We start from the raw sequence: 16402 nt of genomic DNA, 5'->3' as shown, positions 1-16402 counted from the left end.
GTAAGAGAAGCTAGAGAACAACAAGGTGAGATTTATCTTTTCTGACAGGCAGGCAGAAAAGTGATTTGGGGGAGTGAGGAACTCGAGCACTGGCTGGGGGGCAGGCTAGAGATGCAGAAAGCAGTTATCGGGCTAGGGCACCATTTCTGGTGATGGATAATCGAGGACTAACCTGGATAAGCAGTTGTAGGATAGAAAGAAGAGGTGGCACTTAAGAAACGCCTAGGAGGGAAAATTCTCAAGAATCAGTAATGGATTGAACATGAGACTCAGAGGGAGAAATAAAAGTCCAGGATGACTCTCAGATTGTTAGCTGGAGTAATGGGCAGATGGAGGTGTTGTTAACAGGAAATAGAGGGGGAGGAGGAAATGTTTTCCGTCCACTGCCTGGTACCACTGCCATAAAGCAAAGGGGAAACTGTTTTTCAAGTGGGAAGAACGCACTGGCAAGAGCAGAATAATTCAAATCCACTGCCCACAGACCTGTGCCACAGGAAGCTACCTGAAACACTAAGGTGATTCTAACCTGTCACTACTTCCCTGCCACCTAAGAGGCAACGTGGCACCAGGGTCAAGGGCAGGCTCTATAACCACATTCTTTAGGTGTTTATCCCAATTCCACAACTGCCTAGTTGTAGGCCTGTGAGGTTTCTCGCTCCATAAGAGGGATATTAGGGATTTCCCCAGTGATCCAGTGGTTAAGACTCCACCTTCCAGGGCTTCCCTGGTGGCGCAGTGGTTGAGAATCTGCCTGCCAATGCAGGGGACACGGGTTCGAGCCCTGGTCTGGGAAGATCCCACATGCCGCGGAGCAACTAGGCCCGTGAGCCACAATTACTGAGCCTGCGCATCTGGAGCCTGTGCTCCGCAACAAGAGAGGCCGCGATAGTGAGAGGCCCGCGCACCGCGATGAAGAGTGGCCCCCACTTGCCGCAATTAGAGAAAGCCCTCGCACAGAAACGAAGACCCAACACAGCCAAAAATAAATAAATAAAATAAAATAAAATAAAAATTAAAAAAAAAAAAAGAAAGACTCCGCCTTCCAATGCAGGGGGCGCGGGTTCGATCCCTGGTCGGGGAACTAAGATCCCACATGTCATGTGGTGCAGCCAAAATTTTTAAAAATAAATAAATAAAATAAAGTAAAGAGCAATAATATTTTTTCTGAAAAGATGGATATTAAAACGACCTCACAGAGATTAAATTGGATACCACAATGTAGAGCTCAGGGGGCAGGGCCTGCATACAGAGAGCGCTCAGGAAATGCTGGCTGCACTTACCCTCCCCTCGTCTGGGTCTGCTACAACCTCTAGTGTTATTACTACGGGAAACCCATGTGTATGTGGTGTGGATATTCAGGTAATAACAGCACCTCGTCTTGTCTAGGTGGCCAGCGTGAAACAAACGGAGAAGTTTGGACCAGAGCACAGTGGAAGTAGAAGCAGAGCTGACATGTCCATGGTGGTCCTAAACATGAAGCCATATGAACCAGGGGCTGAGTTTTCCTTGCCAGAGACGTGTACATGTTAAAAAAAAGTCATGCTTTCTGTCCACCGTTAATGAGAACACCAGGCAAGGGTCAGGAGCCACGTCCTTCAATCTCCTCTGAGCAAATATCTAACCTGCTTCCAATTCTGAGGTAATTTTATAAAAATGCAAATAACCTGCTTTCAGCTTCAAAAACCAGTTCAGGAAGGGAAACCAGCAGACCAGGTAACATCACTATAAAACATCTGGAGCAGCCTCCGAATAATTGAAACGAGTCAAAAAAGAAAACCGTGCATGTCAAACCAGTCTGCCTTCTTCCATCAAATATATTCCCCGGTGTTTGGCTCAAATTTCTGTCATTTTTGGACAAGAAAATCACTGGAAACACCAAAGCATTAAATTGGTTCCAAATGATCTGAGGCCTCACATCCAGGAATGGGCTGGGCAGTTACGTGCCCCATGTGGCTAAAACCAGCAGCGTCCCCCAGGGCTGCTCCCCTGTGAGTCTAACTTGAAAGCACAACCCAGGCTGGCTGCTTCATAATGATACCTTAGTGTTAGTGTCATCCACTTGGCACAATTTGAGGGTAATTACAATGGTTTTTTTTTTAACTTTCTTTCCCCAAGCACATTCGTAGAAAAAACAGTCTAACAGATGAAAAATTTTTTTAAAGTTTAAAGTTTGAACAAAGAAGAGAAATAAAGGCCCCTTTACTATATCAAGTTACAATGCCTTTCTAACTGCAATATCCCCCTGTTTCTGTTCACTGGCCCGGAGTTCTTTCACATTGGCTTTCTTGGAGCTCAAACCACGAAAACATCTGGATTACATTTTTCGGACTAATAAGAGATGGAATAAATAGGCTAAAACTAAATAAAACCTATTAAGGGCCAAAAGGGACTTTCACCTAAATGTGGTTCAGGAATGCATGTGCCTATTAGAACACGTTAAAGGAATTATTGGCCTTTGATAAGTATTTTTCAGTCAAAGATTAGCTAAAGAAAAGCAACTTGTGCTATGATGTTAAAATTCATACACACAAGAAATGTCGTGTAATGTTGTCTCCTTTTGATTATTTTCAAAAATAGAATTTTAAGTCATATCCATTATGTTCCCCCTACACACACACACACACAGTAAGAGTCAGTAAGAATATGTGCGAATACAACTTCCCTATTATAGAGGGAGGTTTAGAGGGATGGAGTCTAATTCTGTTTAGGAAATTCATTTTCCTGACTTCATTTTGGTTCTCTGACTCTACAGACATAACCATAAAGACTTAACCAAAACTAGTAACAGCTTTTGTCCTCAGATTTAGGATACATTTATTTAGAAGTGTATATAAAAACCATACCTGTGAGAACCTGAAACAAAAAGTAGATCCCATTTAGAAAGTACAAACCTTAAGGAGCCATTAGGAATTTTCCTGCCTTCCAAATGAACTTGTGCCAGTATTTAGGAATTTCTGCTCCCAGGGAAGTCACAGCTCCCCCAGATGTGCTGATCCCTTTGTCACTGGCAAAGTGCAGAGTACTGCTCAGGTCTCCCTTCAAAAAAGAACTGGCTGTTCATTGGCAAAAAATGCAGGTCGCTGACTCCCCAGCTGCTGGCACCTTCTGTCTGGCCTCAGGCCCTTCCCTGCAGGCAGCCCCAGCAGTGACAGTGCAGTGCGGGGCCGACAGGGCACAGGGAGAGAGTCCCACCTGCACCCGGTCTGAGGCTCAGCCCGCCCAAGCCCACCTCCTCCCCCTTGATCCTTGAGAAGGACGGTCCCCCAATAACCGTCTTCTACTCCTAACTCTGTCCCAACACCTGCTTTCTGGAGCTTCCAATAGACACAGCCTATTTATTCTCAGTTTCCCCTTTGAAAAATAGCTCATCATACGTCTATATAAAAACTCTGAGACTTCTGATACAAATAGAATTTCCCAAAACATGTGCCCAAATGAATTAGTGAAGAGATGCTTTCCTGCCCCTACACAATTCCTTTTACTAGTTCAAACACAACCAAGTTCACTTTTCCCTCTCCCCGAGATTTTTTTTTCTCAAGGATTCATTATTGAGAACTGCTCATGTTTCCATGTCCACCCACCAGGGAGTGTACAGGGCAGGGAGGGACTCTTCATTGCGGATGCACACCAGCACACAAAGTGGGATATCTTACTGGAAATTTATGAGAAAAGCTTCTCTTTTCTAACAATTCTTTTCTTTGCTGTACTTGAAGAGTTTCCCACCATACAAAAGTAGGAAAGTAAAGGAATTCACATTGCACGGGTGGTTTTACATGTAGAAACTAACATTACCTTAAATGGAATTGGGTTTTAGAACTGCTGAGTGAGTGTTCTAGTGGTTACAGCCATTCCTACAAATTCTTATAAGGACTTCCATTAAAAGGAAAGCCAAAGAATGTTTCTAAGTTTGAAGCAATTGACAATGGAAATCAGGGATCATCCAATACTGGCTTAGTGAATTCCATGACTGAGAGGAACACAAAAAAGCTAAAGTGTTTAACACAAAAAACAATGATGGGACATTTCAGCTTTACCAAATTAAAGACAAGCAGCAGTTTTTGATAGTGAATTGATGTGTTCTTTCATTGTTGTTGGCTTTTTATTGTTGTTGTTTTAGTTTAAAGGAATACACAACTCAGGATCATGGAACATAGGCATTGAGGAAAGTTCTATAGGGCCAAGTGATAGTATCAAAAAAACAACAACAACAAACAACTAGACACACCTGATGCTTGTGTGAACTTGGGTCTAGCTAGCTGAGATCTCTAATGAGGAAGAGAGAAAATGTTTGGTACCTTGACTTTGGCAGTACATCCTGAAAGTCGAAAAATCCCTTCAGATTCCAGACCCGATTCTTCAACTTTCTGAAAGAACTGGAAAGCAATGATACATTACAAAAATAAATACCTCCATATGATTACAAACATTTGAAGTAATAATGATGATGAAAACAATCGATACATTATCAAGCATATATACATGCCTGGTACTTGAATGCCTAGTTAAATGTTCACACTCTCCCAGGAGGTCAACATTAGCCTCCAATTTGCAAATGAGGAAATGGAGACTTAGAGGTGTTTTCTACTTTCCCCAGGGTCAACCTCAAAAGTAACGGCACCAACTCTCTCAAGCTTGTGCTCTTAACCAAGAAACTACACTGCCACTTAACTATTTTAAGATCTGATTACTGTGTCTCTTTCTGCAGATTGACCAATAAGAAAAGATCCTAAATTTAGTATCATTAGTTGCACTATTCTGGCTAAGAAACTATAGGGATTCTCAAAATCTGACCAAGGGATTACATACTGTAAAGGCTTATAGGTCTCATGAGCTCTCATGGTAATGACGATGGTTTATTATTAAATAATAATAAACACTAACATTGATTGTGCACTTACTGTGTGTCAGATAACATTCTCAGCACTTTATGTACATTAACTTACTTAACCCTCACGATAATCCTATGAGGCGGGTACTAATGGAATCCCCATTCTACTGCTGAGGAGACTGAGGCATGGAAAGGAGAAAGGATCTGCCCCCGTTCACACAGCAAGAGCAGGATCCAGAGTCTCTGCTATTTTCCCTTCAAGAAATGATGGTGCCTGGAGCTAAGGTAGTTCCTGTAGGTATGAAGAGAAGTAGATATTTAGGAGGAAGAAACATGTTCATAAGAAAAGACTCTCCCACAGGAGTAGAAGAGCAATGCCTCAAGCTGTCTTAAATGAGGAGCAGTAACTAGAGCTAGCACCTATTGAGATGCTAATACGAGATAAACCCAGATTTAGTTTTAACTAGCATTTATTGTACACCTTCCATGTGCTAGGTTTTTGCACCTACTTAACAATATAAATTCTTGTGTTGAATCTTCTCAGTCTTAGATTTTTATGCATTTTCTTCAGACTCTGTCCTTTCACTAAAGGACAAAGGGTATTATTCTGGTTCTAATTCAAGGAACGAAAGGAAATCTTAGAGTCACCATGGACTTGGCCTTGGATATACATACTGTGCTCCTTTTTGCATCTACCTCTTGTGTTTTCTTGGGCAAGTTATCTCACCCTACGATGCCTCCGTTGCCTCACCAGTAGAAGGGAGATGATAACACCGACCTCCTGGGGCTGCTCGGTGCTGTCCAGAGCTGACACGATACAGAGGGCCGGGTGCAGGGGAGGTGCCCTACAGACGCACACACTGGGTGTCGCCAGCATCCTCTGGCCCCCTGGTTGCCATCCTCCCTGCTCCTATTGGCAGCCAATCAATCACCTGATTTGAGAAGCAGCTCAATTTGAGGTATTGGTAGCAAAATTAAGGAAGATAGTAAAGAGACATAGAATTGTTATTGTGAATAAAGTAAGTATGTTTCCTCACTCAGTATTTTCACATATCATTTAAAAACTGAATTGAAAATTCAACAAGATTTGTGTTTAGGGATTGGAATTTGACTTGTGCCACCGGATGTCACTGTTGAATAAATGCATAATTAAACCTGTGTAAATTGTTGGCTATAAAAAAACGTGACACAAAAGCAAATGAGCCATTAACCAGTGATGGTCACAGAGACAACCACATACGAAAGTTCAGGTAATATCAGTTTCAAAACCTCCCAAACCAAAATTCTTCTTTGTCTAAATGGATCGTATCTTCTCAGTCATACCTCAAACACCACCAGAATAAGCTGATTTTTAGACTTTATTTAGCTTTGTCTGGAAAATTCATTTAAACAATTATACATACACATTTAAACACACCCAACCTGTGATATATCTCAGCAAATACTTGTATGATTAGTAAATGGACTGCTAATAATTAACAGTCATCTCTTATACAGGACAGAATAATCAAATACACACACACACACAAACACATACATACACACAAATAACATTTTTTAAATATTCAAAGAAATATAACTGAAGGAAGCCATGTGACAGAGCATCTCCGCTCACCACCTGATGCTTTATGATCAGACAATGAAACAGGCTCCAGAAGTTCTCAGCAAGGCAGACATGCCCAAGTGTTTGTGGATGTCATGTGGATGTATGGAGGAAACCTGGAAATCACCAAGGCCCAAGTCCTAATAGGGCTTTAGTGTCTTTAAATCTAAAGGAAAATTCATCAGTGGGTTTACAAATAGCACATTGCAAGCACAGGGCTCTATTAACTCCCCCTTTATTTACATTGAACTCACTTTTTGTAACACAAGGGGAACTTTCACTCCAGCATCTTTCCTTCGGTCATTTTCCAGCAGGACTGTAAGAGGAACTCCAAAAATCCCACTGTCTTCATTGTAAAATAGCCGAGAAAGAAAAAAGAATCAGAAAAGCACCATCTTATTCCCATGTATCAAAGTGTTAAAGCCAGAATAAGTCTTTTTGTTTTGTTTTGTTTTGTTTTCAGAATAAGTCTTAATACCTCGTCCTTTTACTTTCTCCGTTTTGTTTCTTTTCAGTTGAATACGAAAGGCATCAAAAAAGGCCGTCAATTCAATCAGAGAGAGATGGCGGATTTTCTTCATGTCTTCAGCAGACAGATCTCCTGCTTCAGTTAGGCCAAATCTGGTTTTCTGAACAATGAATTTCTAAAATACATATTGAGGATATGTATTTTTTATGGCAAAGGAAAATTATTATACCTTCATTCAAATGCCACCCGGACATCCTAAATCTGTACAGCAAGACATGCTATTCATAAAAAAAATCTCTGAGGCGCATGCTGCATCATAGAAAGATTATGAATATGATTTTTAGAACATCTGCAGATCACTACTACACTAAATTGAAACAAAACAGTGATCTGAGTATACCGTAACGTCATCATCACAACTGTGATGTAAAGACTAGGTAATTTCTCAACTGAAATTGATTGCACCTGCTTGCTGAGACAATAGTTATTCTACCTTAAAAATCAAATTTAGGTAATTCAAAATATTCTTAAAAAAGAAAAATGCATAGAAAGTGCCAAATAATTCTACTATCATTTTGAAGCCAATTATATTGTTATATTCTCCATTTCCACACTAGGAAACAAAATACAGTAAAAGAACAATAAAAAACCCTTCAACAGTCCAGAAATATTGTGAAGACTGTAAGAAGTAAGACCTTTAAAAAACAAGATTGTTCTTGTAATAAATAACAGAAATATTACATATAAGTAATAATAATAAAATATAAGTATTATATAAGTTAATATATAATTACATAATAAGTAAAATATAAATTCTATATTTAAGTATATATATAAAATATATAACAAATACTTTGCTCTCAGAAAACCTGGTATTGAAAGAAAATGGCTAAAGTAGAAATATACAATAGTTATTTAAATTACCAAGTTGTAAGTATACATTCTCCATAGGAGTTCCCTAAACTAGAGCTTCCTTGGGATTTTTAAAGCACCTACCAATTCATTCATTCATTCATTTACTCATTCATTCAACAGCTGTTCTTTGAAATTCCAAGTATTTAAAAGCTAAACAACAAAACATAGTGTGTGGGCTGAGGCATACCTTGTGCTATTAAACACTTGGTTATTTTATCTTCTTTCTGAGACCAAGACCCCACATGACAATAACACATAACAATAGCAACACAACAAGAACTGCAATCATTACTGAGCAATTATTGACACTACGTGCTACACCCTATGCAGAGCTCTTCATGGGAGGCTGCCCTGCACCCCAGGTGAGCCCAAACTCAGGAGGAGACAGACATGATGAGGAGACTGGGGGTCAGCATCCTCTCTCGGCCAATTCTCTCCAAAGATTCAGAGGGACTCCCCCTGCAACCAGAGTCCCAGAGCTGGGTTCTCTCTTTTGTCCCAGAATGCCACTGTGCCCTCCGACATAGAGGCTGCATAGGGTCCAGGAGGGGTTTTGAAGATGCATACATGTAGGTTTAAATCCTGTTTCTGCCTCCTATTAGCTGTGAAGATTTGGATATGCTACTTAGCTTGTTTGGGCCTCAGTTTCCTCAACTGTAAAATGGGAGCAATCACTAGGATGATGAGAACTAGAATACCTACTGCAGTGTCTGGCCCATAGAAGGCACCTGGTGGATCTTATTCCTTTATTTTTTTTTATTATTTATTTATTTATTTATTTATTTTTGGCTGTGTTGGGTCTTCGTTTCTGTGCAAGGGCTTTCTCTAGTTGCGGCAAGCGGGGGCCACTCTTCATCACGGTGGGCGGGCCTCTCACTATCGCAGCCTCTCTTGTTGCGGAGCACAAGCTCCAGACGCGCAGGCTCAGTAGTTGTGGCTCACGGGCCTAGTTGCTCCGCGGCATGTGGGATCTTCCCAGACCAGGGCTCGAACCCGTGTCCCCTGCATTGGCAGGCAGATTCTCAACCACTGCGCCACCAGGGAAGCCCGGATCTTACAATTCTTGCCCTGTCCTCTTTCCCTCCAACACAGGAATGGTCCAGGCCACCTGGGGCAAAGCCTCTGCCTGATTCTAGATGACTCATTCCTCTAGCCCTGAAACTGCCTGAGCCCTGCTCATCATGCCTCCAGCCCTGATCAGCACAGAATATTCACGACTCCACATCTTGAACTCTTCACAAATGCATTTACTGAGTAGCAAATAGATCAGCGTGGCATATTTCCTGTATTGGGCTTTCAGAATATAATTATCCTGGATATATATAATGAGGTTTTCAGGCTAATGAAGTATGTAGCTCTACTTTCCCATCCCATAATAATATTGCAAATTCTTGAATTTATTTTTGATGAATTTTTAGTGTCTGCCCTATAAGCTCTCACTTCTTATTGTTAATGACTGTGACTTTCTGCAGTGCCCCATCATGACGTGTGGCTTCTAATGCACAAGTAGGTATACAGTCACAGTTAGAATCGGCATCAACCTATAAGTAAAGTAAGGATATAAAGTGCATGAAAGCACACAAGCCAAGTGGAAATCCTATTTCATCTATAAAGCAGTACTCAAGCATATACCCTTGCAACTCTTCCTCAACCCAGGGCTGCCAGGTACAGCCAGGCAGGCTGTGTACTGCACAACAAATAATGTCCCTGGTGTGACGCAACACTGATGCCTGGCCTCTCCCCATGCCCTTGTGCACACACAAAGAAATTTTTTAAAAAATCCTAGTTTGTCCCACAGAGAAGTCACAGGAAGCTAGTGGAATAATCATGAAAGGTTTTTACTTACAGGTAAAACATAGTCTTCTTTCTTAAAATCTGACTTCTTAAATTTATTTCTTTTTGGAGCCTCTGTAACCATTTCTGAATAAGATACTTCAAAGGACAGCTCTTCAGCTTGTAGCGGAATGTCCTTTTCCAGATATTCATCATCTAAAGAACAGAGGATGTGGAATATTTAATATGCCATTTAATCAATCAATACCATTTACTGTAAAATAAGCACAAAATATTTACAAGTTAATCCGTAAGCACGTTAGAATGTTTACATCCCAGGAAAAGCATTAGACTCACCCAGAATGATTTCAGTTAAGCAATTAATGTAGTGTCATCAGATTTCCACATGAACAAACTTCTATAATCGCTATCCAAACAAACTTTCTATTTAATCTGATGTTTTTAATTTTAGATGTTTATGTCTCATGAAAAGCATTGAAGATTATTAGATTATTAGAAAGTCCAAAATGAAGTATTTCTATATATTCTCATGATATTAAAATTAAGTCCATCCAGACCCAACGTTGCTGCTATTCGGGAAGCAAAAGCTTAAAGCAGAGGGAGAAAGGGTGGAGGCCCCACAGAAAATTCCTGCCTACTTTCATTCCTCTTGGGTTTTTTCCCAAACTGTGGAACTGTGCCTCTTAAGATTTGTTCAAATTCAGTTTGCCCTTCACTACTAGATTCGTTCAGGTGAATTAATCCTAATTCTTGTGATTTTGTATCGTTACCTGACCTCGTATGATGCACATTACAAAGCTAAATAAGTGACAAGTACTGTTCCATATCCATGTTTCTCTCAAGTCTGAAATTAAGACAATAGATTCCTTACCAAAAACAAGTGAAATCATTTGAGTAAACCTAAATCTGATTTTTGACTAAGAGTTTGGCTTGCGATCTTGTTTCATTGCCTGGCAAAACTGTTCATATGTCATGAAAAGAATTATTTAATTACAAAAAAAAGAGCTCATCTCTTTTACCCTCTTCTATAGACAGTGACTAAATGAAAACCAAATAGAACAAAAGGAACAAAAGATAGAAATGATAGAAGACCTAGTTAATCTCAATTAAAAGTTTAACGGAGAAATCTGTAAATCAACAAATTTAAAATTCTAAACAGTTATACTGAATTAAAACACAATAAATGGATACAGTAAGAACTTAGAAAATAATGAGGCCACAGTTAAGATTTTCACTCATCATACAGAGGATTGCATGCAAATCAGAGTAAGATTAATTGTTAAATAAAACGCTAACTTCTTAAGGACCTATGGACAGATTCTTTGGACAGTGTTGATTATACAGGCCGATACTCCAAATCACCAGACTATTCCAGGTAGACTTTTATCTTTCAGTGGTATGAGCTGAACTGAATAACAATATGGCAGCAAATAGAATGATGCGGAATAATTTACAGCAAATCCATTCTCTTCGATTTTTCTTTTTTTTTGGAAACAGCTTTATTAAAATGTAATCCACATGCCTAGAATTCACTTATTTGAAGTGTATAGTCAATGGTTTTTAGGATATTTGCAGAGTTGTACAACCATCGATCAATTTTAGAACATTTTCATCACCCCAACTTATTTGAGTTTTGAAGCTAATGTTGCAAGTATGGGGTTCTGCTGTATCTGAGAAGACGGTGCATTATTTAGGGAAAATTTTGAGGAATCACAAAAGTGTGGCCTAAAGGGGCCTATTTCTAACAAGGAGGATTTGAGATTCCATACTGAGCTCATGCAGAGTATCCAATGCTCAAGTGGAAGAGGCCCATTTAAAAGCTAACCCTGTTACTCTGTATATCACAAGCTGCTCTGCTGCTGCATTTACTTGAGCATAATTAGAGGTTCTTGGAAGTGATCTACTTCCTGGTCTGCTTGATGCTGTTAAGCAGATCCAGATTACCTGTGAGAGAGGCCCCAAATCAAAGACACTGCCTAAATGAGTAGTTTCTAAATGATGCAGTGGGAGTAAAGGTGGAAAAGGTTCTGCTTCCAATCTGGCTCAATTAGTTTCGTCTGGTGTGACAGATGGGCTGTTTGGAGGTGATGGGAGGAGAGGCCCGGGTGACAGAATCAAAAAGGGGAGAAAACACACTTACATTTTGCTTTCAGAAATTCACTGCTCACTGAATTGAGTGCCAGCACAAAAGCAAAAAGACACAGCTTGAGCTCAGTAGGAGTTTGTGTCACTCACCACTCACTGCGTTCTGCACCGACTGTCCAGGGTCTGCTGAGCCATTGGAATGAGCTGGCACATCTGGAATAGTCTCCAGGATAGACTGTGAAACAAGGGAAGACGAACACAAAACAGCTTATCATAAATACAGTCTACCCTATGTTTCAACCTGATTTATGTTCTGCAGTATATTTGAATTCTTTTCACAAAAAGCAATTCTTGATTCCATGAAGGGCTTGCATCTGATTTCCTTTGTTTTCTCACTCAGTTCAGACCTGTACAGCTCACACAGTTTTCTCAAAAGAGAACTAAGTCAAGTTCAAAATAACCACATCTTCTTAAATGTTTGTTGTCATACAGTTCCTAACGTAAAAATTACAATGCTTGATGTCACATAGTTTGACGATTATTATATTTGTTATTCTTGATGCAGCTGGTCACACATTTTGGTCGTAAACTCTAAGTCATGACATAGCTAGATGGTTAATAACAGGGATGCTGGAGCCAGATTGCTTGGATTCTAATCCTGGTTCTTCCACTTCGTGTGACTTCAAGCAAGTTACAGGACTCTCTATTGCTTAATCTCCTGATCTGTAAAATGAAGATGATAACACAACATATTTCAACAAGCTATTATGAATTTTAAATGACTATAAATCACATGGAACAATATCTGGCACATAGTGAGTACTGCATGAGGGTTAGCTACTATTAATATACTCATACATTAACTTCTTCGCTAGGAAATACAGAGTGATAATAACTACCAAAAATTTAAGTACGTTTTCTAGTTCAGTGTCCTCTCTTAATTAATTTCCTACTTTCTTCACTGCAATACTGCCAAAGCACTGCACTCCCCTGCAATGTTATCAGAAGTTGAGTAATTAACTTTGTAGAGCTCTGTAGAGCTTTGTAGAGCTCTAACTCAGGTTGGATGGGTACTAGTAAAAACTTACGCACAAATTCTACCATTTCTACCAATATAAATTTTAACATGGAAGTTATCAGCTGTGAGTATGTGTGAGGGTGAAAATCTGCTATTCCATCAAGAATCTTTTTTATGCTCTTCACACGTAAGTCTGTTCTTTTTTCCCCAGAGCCTGATGTCGTTTCTTTTATGCTCATATTTATTTAGCAATATGAACTGAACACCTGCTTCATGAAAGATCCTTTATCATGTAATACAAATTGCACAAGGGAATCTCGAATGCTGAGCTTTGCGTTCTCTTTTTCCTATTTTATTCCAAAGGAGATGACATATCTTATTGTGTAAACAGAATGTGAATATATTGCCAACTATTAAAACACAGATGCTCAATTATGTAATTGGTGGCTCTAAAAACTAACACTACAGAATAAAGATTACCTATGCGCTAAAATCCTTAAAAAGATGTGGAACACTTTTCAGTGGTTTCCTTACGTTTTTCTAGAAAGAAATGTTTTATTAAACTTTGTAATAACTCATCTATAGAAGAAAACACTCCTGAAAATTAAGAAACACTCATGTAAGGCTTGAAGCTGATGGCTTGGGATCCTTGAATGGACTAAATGTCAATTTCGTAATCTGTAAAGTGGAGAAGTGCCATCTGCTGTCTGGTTTAACTGGCCTCCAGCCAGCCTATAGTATTGAATGAGGTCCCGCTTTTTGTAATATAAATTATTCTGGGACTTTCCTGGGGGAAGCAGAAATTTAAATCGTGGCCCTTGCTCTTTAGCTATTTATAATGAGGAGAAGAGAGTAACATTTATGGAACATTATTAAAAGACAATCCACTCTTAAGAGCTAATTTCTACACTACTAGTGTTTACTGGAGAGTAAAGGAGAGGAAAGAGGTGCCACCCAAAAGGTTTCACTGAAGAGGTGGCTGACCTTGCACTGGAACTCAAGGAATGATGAAGAGGACTTACAAAGGTAGGGAGGTGGGCAAAGCATTCAGGCCAGACATGGAATTATAAATTTCAGGTATGGAAACCTGAAGCATTTTGGCTTCATGAGAGGATCACGGAGAGGCTGATTTGCCAGGAGTTGAGACAAGGTATTAGAAAAATATGAGAAATATGTTAGTCAAGAAGGTTTTGAAAGCCAGGTAGAGGTTCTCAGACTTCGACTCATGAGGGTTAAAACACAACAGAACAAACAAAAGAACATTCATGTGTTAAAGCAGGGGGATGACTTGGTGAAAATGAAAAGGAAGATCTCTCTGCCAATAAAGGGACCCTGAGTTTTGAAACAGGTTGAATGAAAAGGCTCAGTGCTTGGTATTCATAATTTTTAAACATCTATTTACTCATTAAACATATTAATATTAGAATCTTTAAAATATTTTTACTAGTGATTTTAATGTATTTCAAACATAAATCCCACTCCCATTTAAAACAAACTTCCTTAGCTTGTCCATAATGGATCCTACCATTTCCCTACATGCCCAACCACTAGATTTCCCACTGGGGCCTCAGCTGCTTTAGGAGAGGCAAAGCTTCCCAGCTAACAACACTTGCTCTGCTGCCCAAATCCTACTGTACTGGGATTGGAGAGTAAGGGTTGAAGGATTATTATTTTAAATTCCAACATTTAGAAGGTTAGCACTATCAGCTTGAGTTCTCTTAAAACTAGACTTTGACTATCTGATATTTCCTTCACATTAAAGAAACATCATACCAAATATTTTCCATGTTCATTACTTACAGGAGAAACTCACCGACTCAAAAGATGTTTCTGACCTTCCTGACTGGCTGCTTGGTTTTTTTCTCATGGTTGCAATCTATGTGTTATAACTCTATATACTTCATCTGCCTGTGCTTCAGTCATTACAGACAATAAGGCTCCCCATATTCCTCTTCTGCATCTGAGATCAGAACTGATAAATCCACCTCTTGCATCCACTGTGCCAAATTCCCCAGAGCTGAACGTAAATAAGCCACATTCACTGACAAATACGTAACCAATTTTGAAATAAAAAATATAATAAAAATTACAAAATCTATCCAAATGTGAACTTAAAGGCATTCCGATGACATCTATGATATCTGAAATTATAAACTAAATATTAAAGACAATGAGAGTAATAAATTCCAAAAATCCATGTGAATAGCCGAAGTATTATTCAGATTACTTCTTAACCTTAAACACAAGTAATAAAGTTTAAAAATAAATGGACACCAAGGGGGGAAAGCGGCAGGGGGCTGGGGATGGTAGTGTGATGAATTGGGTGACTGGGATTGACATGTATACACTGATGTGTATAAAATTGATGACTAATAAGAACCTGCTGTATAAAAAAATAAATAAAATAAAATTCAGGAAAAAAAAAAAGTTGCTGATGTAATGAATAAGTTCCAAGCAAATTCTTCTAAAAAGGGATATTCTGAAATTTTTGTGTCTGACATTAAAATGAGTATATATTTCAAAAAACAAAAAAAAGAAAAATGTTTATAATCCAAGAGACTAGGAAAAATTATCCAAGTAGACCCAAGAATGAATGAAAAAAATTAATAAGGATTAAATAAATTAATACAATAGAAAAAATAGGCTTAATTAATTAAAGGTAGTGACTTTTAAAAAAAATATTGCCAACACAGGTAAGTATTTACATTCTGATAGACATAAATTTTAGGAAGAAAAAAGGAGTAATAGCTACCTTCACAGAAAATTTTTAAATTATGCACCTAAATAAATGTGTGTATGTATATATATATATATATATATATATTTGTGTACATATGTGTTTACACACACACACACCAACATATATTGAAATTTTAAATGAACTGGATGTTTTGCTAGAACAAATACACATTACCAAATTCATATAAGTTGGGATTGAAAGGAATATAATCCCTAAACCATATCCATTGAAAAATTAGTCAAAGCATTAGGTCTACAATGATGCCAAGCCTTGGCATAAAACTGTATATAATAGTTTTTACAGATTATATGTTTACACCAAAGTTTAATAAATAGCTCCAAAATACTGAAAAAGATTCAAAGTTCTCAACATGTTTGTACCAAGATTAGCATAACTCTGGTAATAACAAAAAGAAATTATATATTATAGGCTAACCCCACTTACTAGAATAGTGGTTAAAAATGCTAAAATGGTAGCAAATCATATTCAGTAGCATAAGAAAAGAATAATATAACACAAGTAGGGTTTAACTAAGCAATGAAGTTATACTTCAACATTAGAAAAACCTATCAATGTAATTTCCTAAAGTAATTGCCTTTTAAAGAAGAAAAAAAATACATTCATTTTAATAGATGATACAATCATTTGATATAACTCAATCTCTACTCCTGATAAAAGTAACTACAAGGCTCAGAAACCCAGAACAAATATTCTTCTTAATAGTGAAACTTAGAAGAATTCATGAGAAAATCAAAAATGTATCAAAAGATCTCCATAATTATTATTCAATGTTATAAGTGCTTGAGGTTGGTTCAATAAGATAAGAAAAGTAAATAAGATGAATAACTACAATCGTCCCTTGGTATTCATGGGGGATTTGTTCCAGGCCCCCAAGGATACCAAAATCCTCGAATGCTCAAGTCCCTTATACAAAACATTGTGGCGTTTGC

At 38.4% G+C, this 16402-nt stretch overlaps 1 protein-coding gene across 5 annotated transcripts in view; it reads right to left on the bottom strand.

Moving 5' to 3' along the window:
* Positions 1–16402, bottom strand: part of ARHGAP28 (Rho GTPase activating protein 28) — a 152598-nt gene that overhangs the window by 26278 nt on the left and 109918 nt on the right. For all 5 annotated transcript variants that reach the window (XM_061169947.1, XM_061169946.1, XM_061169945.1 and 2 more), the window contains 5 exons: positions 11845–11929; positions 9662–9804; positions 6910–7075; positions 6686–6777; positions 4296–4373 (listed from right to left, as the gene is read on the bottom strand). In XM_061169947.1, the coding sequence (XP_061025930.1) occupies positions 4296–4373; positions 6686–6777; positions 6910–7075; positions 9662–9804; positions 11845–11929 (564 nt within the window). The remainder of the gene's footprint in view (positions 1–4295; positions 4374–6685; positions 6778–6909; positions 7076–9661; positions 9805–11844; positions 11930–16402) is intronic.

The sequence above is a fragment of the Eubalaena glacialis genome, chromosome 15, assembly GCF_028564815.1.
Source record: "Eubalaena glacialis isolate mEubGla1 chromosome 15, mEubGla1.1.hap2.+ XY, whole genome shotgun sequence".
NCBI lineage: Eukaryota > Metazoa > Chordata > Mammalia > Artiodactyla > Balaenidae > Eubalaena > Eubalaena glacialis.
This window is presented reverse-complemented; position numbering and strand designations above follow the sequence as displayed.